The sequence below is a fragment of the Camelus dromedarius genome, chromosome 16 (genome assembly GCF_036321535.1).
Source record: "Camelus dromedarius isolate mCamDro1 chromosome 16, mCamDro1.pat, whole genome shotgun sequence".
NCBI classification, from domain to species: Eukaryota; Metazoa; Chordata; class Mammalia; order Artiodactyla; family Camelidae; genus Camelus; species Camelus dromedarius.
The window spans coordinates 46,660,332-46,668,145 of NC_087451.1; the positions used below are offsets into that span (position 1 = coordinate 46,660,332).

Sequence of the window (7,814 nt, forward strand, 5' to 3'; positions counted from 1 at the left end):
TTAAATAAATAAATAAACCTAATTACCTACACCCACCCCCCAAAAAAAAGAATTAGCCAAAGAGACCCCAGGCAGCAAATCTCAGTCCCAGGAGGCAGGTAGTTAGGCTGCTCCGGAGTTCTCCTAGCTTCCAGCCCATTTCTATATTTTTCCCTGCTTGTCTTTCTTCATCTCCAGTTTTTTTCTGTATCAGCCAAGCTCTTTTTCTGTTTTTCACACTTGGTTCAAACTATTTGATTATCTTAATGACTGTTGTTTCAGAGCGCAGATGCAAGGCCTCTATTACCTACAGGTGGTCAGTGGGGGGGGGCCTGTCAGTGTTGGGGGTGGGGAAGTGCTCACTGAACCCACAATGCAGGCTCAGCCCAGAGGGGTTAAGAGCTTGGTCTTTATGTAGGAGCCAGCCCGCCTGATTTGAAATCCCGATTCAGCAACAGCTCAGCCTTCTGACCTGGGGCAAATTACTTAATTCTGTCGGAGTCTCAGTTTTCAGCCTATAAAATGGGTATTATAATAGGGCTGGCCGTATAGGATTGCTGTGAGGCTAAGACAACATATGTTAAAAAAAAAAAAAAAAAGCACCAGGCCTTGTCTATAATGAACACTCAGTAGAAGTCAGTACCAATATTATTAAGATGATTAGTGTTATTATTACTATTACCATTATTACTAATTCTTGACATACCGAATTGTGCCCATGTGCCCTTGGTGGACTGTGAGCTCTCACTGGACGAAGGAAAGGCGTGGGAAGCAGTTTAAGCTTATCACCCAACTGGCACCCTCCCCTCAGCTCCTGCACCGCCCCAGGCAGACTCTTCCTTCTGTGAGGCTGCCGTGGGGATCAGTGGGAAGGGGAGGCTTCCTTGGATAGGTCACCTCCATCCTTCCATGGAGATAGGGGAAGTTCTGGGTGTGCCCATCTAGTTCCTCCTGATTGTGGGTCATGGACTCCCAGGAAGACCACAGGGGAGGGAAAGCCTGATAATGGTCACACTCAGGTAGAGGTTATCCTTGAGATAACCAGTTGCAATATTTCTTGAGGCCTACCTTTTACCAGGTTCCTTTCATTGAGTCCTCTGAGGCTGGCACCACTCCCATTTTACAGGTAGAGAACTAAGGTCCAGAGCTTTTCCCAAGTTCTTTCTGTAAGTGGCAAATATCAGATGAGTTTAGATCCAGAGTTTGCACTCATCTCCACCACACTGCCCTACCTCCACTCGGGGCCTGCTTCACGGGCGTGGGGCCCACGCAGCAGCACAGGCCCCAGGCTTGGAAGGTCCCAAGCTTGGTTTCATGATCTGCCGTCTCTGTCTTCAATTTTTTAACAATTTTGAACAAAGGGCCCGCATATTTTCATCTTGCACTGAGCTCTGCAAATTATGTAGCTGGTTCTGCCTATCCTCTTTTGTAGAGGGGATGTCTTCCCTGCAAAGGAAAAATATAAGCTTGGGTGCAGAGAGGATGGGCAGTACTGGAACAAGGTCATGTAGTAATTTGGGGACAGAACTAGAACCAGGTCTCCTGACTCCCTGGAATTCCCTGGAAGCACTCACATGTCCAATGGTGCCCTTGAAGTTTTGGAAGGGGCCACTGGGTGGGGGTGGGTGGGGAAAGGATGAGCTCCTACCCACCAAATCACCTCTCCCACCTGGCTCTTGTGGGACTGGAAGGTTCATCTACTGCCTTCTGGTCTCCCATCTTTGAGCCCAGGGGCCAGGTTTTCTGGGAGGCTGGGCAGGGCAGATAAGCAGGACAGTGACTCAACTCTCTCTAGAATGGCCTTGAGGGGCTAAGGGGCATGGCATGGGGTGGGAACAGAAGTGGTTGTAAAATGTGACACTCAAGAACCATAGCGTCTGGGCTTTGACCTGATTCTTGCCTCACACTCTGAGACCCAGTGAGACTGACATCTTGGATGCAGCCATGAGTGCTCAGACATCTGAGGCCAATGCTCGGAATCCTGCTTGAGGTCTGCAATTCTGTGTGATTTTGTGTGTGTGTGTGTTTTGGGGGCAGTGGGAAACAACTGAGTAGAGAGGAGAAAATAATCTGATTCTAGCTGCTTTAATTCATTTTTTAATTTCACAGACATTGCAGATTTGGGGAATGGAGCCCCAGAAATACAATGTCCTTAGGGTGTGTATGGTCTAGTGGGCAAGACAGATAGTAAAACAAAAGAACAGCCCTACTCTTTTTCTCCATGAGCAACTCAAATTTTGAATGAATGGGATTATTGGTCTGCTCTTTGGTGAGATGGATGTGAACTGTACCCTCATCCCAGCTGATAACACAGGCTTTGCATTTTGGAGGCATTTGGATCGTGGCTAGAAATGAGATTGACCTTGGTGCTCCAACTAACTGACTTGTAGATACCTGAAATTCCACTGGGGGTCTTTCTCTAGGACTCAGCACTATTCTTTTTCTGAGACTCTGTTTAAAATTAAAATCCCTGCGGTGGGGGGTGGCGAGTGGGTTCACAATATGGCAGTGCTGTGTCATGAGACAGGGCTGCTCAAGGACCCTGGACTCCAAAAGATGCCCCTGATGGGTACCACACTGGGAGCTAGAAGGCCACAAAACATTCTCCATCATCCTGTGCTGCTGACTCAGCCCAGCTCTGCCTGCAGAAGAGGGGAGCTAAAGGGAGGTAGGGGGTGAGTAAAGCCCAATCAAAACCCAAACCCAGAGTCCCAGCCAGCCTCACTCTGGTAGCTGAGAAAGCCAGAAGCTCCAGGCTGTCTTACCTGCAGGACCCCGGAGTATCTGATCTGCCCCCTCTCTTACTGTCCTGCTGGAACCATGCTTTCCTCTGTGATGGCTCTGTGGTTGCCCACAGGACTTGACAAAAACTTTCAAGGTTCTGTAAACACAGTCGTTGGGGCTCTTCTGTGCGCCTATCAGCTCTCCTGCCTGGAGGCCAAATTTGGCACTCTGTTTGGGGTCAGGAGGAAGAATGTGGAACGCAGACACCCCAGAGAGGCCCTGGAGTGAAGCAGGGCAAGCTCTCCCTGGCTACTGGACCACTGCCCCAGGTGTGGCCAGGCTGCCTGTCCGGTCCCTTCCTACAAGAATCTGCATGCTTCCTCCCTTCCTTGCTTTATTCCTCTGGGTTCCTCCCTCACCAACCTACCTGGAGGCAGGTAATAAAGCAGGAGGCGGGAGATGGATGGATGGGGAGGGCGGAGAGCCACGTGGTGCCATAAAGCCCAGCTAGAGAGGGCCTGTCCCGGGAGTGTCCAGACTGTAGGAGCCAACACTCGGAAGGTGGGTCAGCTTTGCGAGCCGGAGCGAGAGCCGGCGCAGCAAACCCCCGGAAAAGGCCATGCACCGAGGCGCGTCAGGACCAGGACTCAGGGGCCTGAAGGGGGCCGAGGGCGCTGCCGGGGACGTGGGGGACTCTTGCATGGAGGCTGGGAGAGATTTTGGGGTGCTGAGGGAGAATGGCGGCCCTCGCGGCCTGGGCGAAGCAGAGGAGGTGGCGGGCAGCAGAAAGCGCAGCCGGCCGGTGCGGTCCAAGGCGAGGCGCATGGCAGCCAACGTGCGTGAGCGCAAGCGCATCCTGGACTACAATGAGGCCTTCAACGCGCTGCGCCGGGCGCTGCGGCACGACCTGGGCGGAAAGAGACTCTCCAAGATCGCTACGCTGCGCAGAGCCATTCACCGCATCACCGCCCTGTCCCTCGTGCTGCGCGCCAGCCCCGCGCCCCACTGGCCCTGCGGGCACCTGGAGTGCCACGGCCAGGCCGTGCGCGCGGGGGATACAGGGGACCTGGGCTCCCGCCCGCCGCCGTCCGCGCCGCCCCTCGCCGGGCCCTTCGCAACGCGCTGCGCCTCGTGCTCCCTGCACACACCCCTGGGACGGCCCAGGGCTGTGGCCGAGGCGCAGGGCTTGTCTCAGGCCTCTGCGGGAAGTTGGCGCCGATGTCCGGGGGCTCCCTCTGCCTGGCCGCGTAGCCACCTGCGAGCGGGCCCAGGACTGGGCTACCAGCACTCCTGACCCAGCACCGAGAGCACCCGCGGGCCTGGAGGGAGGCCGACCTGGGAGGAGCCAATGGTAGGATGACTACAAAACCCAACAGAGCAAACCCGAATGGGCTGAGCCTGAGGGTGAAAGGAGGGACTTTGCCAGTTGGAAGGAACTCTGGAGCCTGGGGCTGCACCCACTGGACCCCCACAGTCCCAGCCAAGGGTGGCAGCCCTTAAAGGAGCAGGATCCTGCTGGGCTTTTTCTTACCTTTGGACTTAATGAACTCTTCTTAGAAAGTGACCTTTGCATTCCTGTGCTTCTGAGTCCTATCTTCTCTTGCTGCTTTTTAGAATAGAGGCTTTTGGACAGGGGGACTTGCATGTGGGAGTGTGAGCGGCACCTGGCCGTGGTCTGATGGCACAGTGCGGGGCCCCTCCCCTGCCTGTGCTGATGCCCCAATTCTGTGATCTGGGAGAGGCAATCAGAAGCAGCCAAATAAAAAGGAAAAGCTATCATCTCCATCTGCTCCCAGGACTCCACTGGGCCCAGGAGCCCAGGATGCAGGCCTAAGGGGCTTGAGGCCTGGAGGCTCACCCTGGAATATTGGGTCCTGGCCTGTAACCCGCTGGTAGGTACTTGGAGACATTGGTTCATGGCCAAATCCCAGGTGTGGCAGAGTAGTTTGAGGGGTACCATGGGAGAGGACAGTATTTGGAGAGGGGGAGCAGGACTGGGAGGCTAAGGATGTGTTCAGACTCGTCCCTGGCCCCTTGCAAAGCCACTGTCTGCAGTGAGCCACAGAGAGGGTAGCATTGAGAACAGAGTCTGGATCAGTCTCAGGGAAGGATGCTGAGGGCAGGGCCAAGGTTGGGGGGTCAGTTAAGTCCTGCCTGTACCCCAAGTGATGGGCAGATGGAGCTCCCGGGAAGAGTGGGCCAGTGCAGCCAGGGCCTGGGTAATGGGGGCAGACTTGGAATCCAGGAAGGATTATGGGAGGGGGTTGAGGAAAGTGGAGCCTCTGGCCAAGGCTGTTGAGGAAGTGGGAGGCACAACAGCCCTTCCCTCCCCCCACCCCCACCCCAAAGTCTGGAGAGCTGCTCTGCTTCTAAGATGAGTGCCCCCCATCTTGTGTCCAGCCTCACTCAGGCTGATGGGGCGGATTTTGCTGATGCTGCTTGCCAGGGCAAGAACCCAGATGTGCCAAGGAGGCCTAAGGGCTTTCTTGTCTCCTTGGGGAGCTAGGCTCTTGCTAGCTAGCAGGGGGATGGGGGGAGGAAGAGTTCCACAACTCAGAGTGGGGGACCCCACAGAAGCTGGAGAGATGCCCATAGGCGCCCAGGGAATATTGAGGGGTCCCCAGAATAGTCGAGAAGAGGTCCATTGCCCTAATTACAGAAGTCTTTGCTTTCTCTGGCTGGCACACTTGATATCTGGTCCCCAGCCCACAGACCTCAGGGCTCCAAATTTCACAGGGCAGGTGGCTGTGTCACAGATCACAGGAAGGCTTTGACTCTGGGGGAGAGGGGTCATGGGGTCCAGGCAGGAGCGAAATGTGCGACTCTGGCCCCAGGCCTGCCCACTGAGCCTTCCCTCTCAGAGGGAGGCAGTGCCCCGGTCTGACAGTGGGAAGGAAGAGCCAGACCTGCCTGGGATCCAGTCTCTGTTCTGCCTCTTACTATTTCCTTAACCTCTCTGCGCCTCTAGTTCCTCACCTCTGACCCAGATAATTCCACCTCAGGGTGGCTGTGAGCGTTAACATTTGTTCATAAGGCACAGTTTCTGGCAATTAGAAGGTGTTCCATAAATTGTTACTATTTGCGTATTATTATTTTATGACAGACCAGCCTGGACAATGCTTCCACCTTGCTTCAGTCTCAGGTTTTATTCTCTGGAAACATGATAAAATGACCAAGTCCTGCTTTCCTAAGTTCCAGGTTGGAAAGAAATGAGGGTTCTTCTCCATCAGTTGCACTCTCAGCCCTGGAAGGGCGATGGCGCCCCCTTCAGGTGGAGGTGTGGGTGTGACACTGATTGTGAGGAAAATGGAGGGATGTGTCTCCTCACTTCTCAGCTGACCTTGGCAAATCGCCTCAGGGCTTTGAGACTTGGTGTTTCCATCCATATAATGGGCTAAAGTAAGTACTTACATCAGAGGCAGTTGTGCAGACTAAATGAGATGATGCATTTAAAGCACTTAGCATAGTGCCTGCCCCAGGCAAGCACTCATTGAGTGGAAGCTATTAAGACAGTCTATTTACAAAGTTGTCCTAAGGAGAGAATGCATGGGAGGTGTTTTATAAACTGAAGCACAAAGCACAGTAGTTATTATTGTTTTATCAGGGCTATTTGTTTGAGCACCCACATGTGTTTATTTATATGATATGTGTTTGCCTGGCACTCTGAGTTTTTTTTTTTTTAAATGAACACATGAATTTGTGCATGCTTATAGAGATATGTAGATAGCTGAGTATTTGTGTGTACATACATGTACGTACTGGCCTAACAGGTACCCCCTACTCTCCTTGATTCTTTAGCAGATCTTAGGACAGAATACCTTTAATTATGTGCCTTCCAGTTTCTCTGGAACCCTTCCTTGAGTTTTTTTTTTTTTTTAATCTGCTTCCTAAGCCCATATCCGTTCTCCAAGATGACTGATTTGCTGCAGAGAGAAGATACATCGGTGATTATTAGAGACATGGAATTTATCAAGCAAGACCACATAGGTTTATCCAAATGTAAAGAAAAGTAGTTAGTACAAGGATAGGTATTAAATAAATAAAAACAGGAAAGTACTGGAAAGAGTACACATTTAAGACAGAGCTGCTAAAAGTTACGACCAAAAGATACGAATGACTGATATAACTAAAGACAAAAATTGTATATCTATAAGGTTAATCCCAACAGTTCACTCAAACAGTGTGCCAAGGGAGAGAGATGATTAATGTTTAAAAGACAGAGAATACCAACAATTACAGCACTTTCAAGCCACTCTACAGCTCACAAACGGCTCCCATACATTCAGTCTCTTGGCTTCTCTGAGGAAGCCTGTGCCTTCCAGCGCCTTCCCTCGAACTCCCTGTCTCCATCATAGGGAACAGTATCTTGTCTCTCTAGCAATGAATGAGATACGCCAGCAAATGTAAATGACAGAGGGGAGGGTCTAGCTCAGTGGTAAAGTGTATGCTTAGCATGCATGAGATCCTGGGTTCAGTCCCTGGTACCTCCGTTAAAAAAACAAATAAATAAAAACATAATTTTTTTTAAAAAGTAAGTAAGAATTTTAAGACCCAGTATGTGGTCAGGGATGTGGAGAAAAGGGCACATTTACAGATTTCTGGGTGTACTGTTTTGCTACAGAACAATTTGACAAAAATCACAATAAAAATACCCCAAGGGAATAATCCAAAAAGAAAAACAAATTTGCAAAAGGCAGTCCCAGCATTACTGTACCTAACAGTGGAAGATTTGAAACAACCCAGATGCCCAACCATAGAGACCTGGGCAAAGCAAATTCTGGTTTTGTAACAGGATGACAGTAACGGTGAGTTGGGAGAACAGATCACAAACTGGTCTGTGCCCACTGATTACAGGTGTGGACAAAAGGTAGGTGCAGAAACAAACGTTGAGAGAATTTGGGGGGATGTTAATGGGTTAATATCCATTAGGTTTTTCATAATTGTTTTTAAAAGGTGAGAGATTTATCTCCTTAGGGTATCTTGCAAAGAGGAATAGGGAAATGTTTTGAGCGAGGACAGCAGGGATGCAGTACCCACCTTGCTGGATGTGAAACTGGGGTGCTTGCTGATGGGGGCTTGACCACATCAAGTTTTGCTCACACTTTGCATGT

General features: G+C 51.1%; 1 protein-coding gene across 1 annotated transcript; it reads left to right on the plus strand.

Annotated features, from left to right (window-relative positions):
• The first annotated feature begins 3,178 nt into the window (after window positions 1–3,178).
• On the plus strand, window positions 3,179–3,997 carry BHLHA9 (basic helix-loop-helix family member a9). Its single transcript, XM_010979048.3, has one exon. It carries the CDS (start codon window positions 3,323–3,325, stop codon window positions 3,995–3,997), a length of 675 nt encoding a protein of 224 aa, XP_010977350.3. The 5' UTR covers window positions 3,179–3,322.
• Window positions 3,998–7,814: the final 3,817 nt, after the last annotated feature.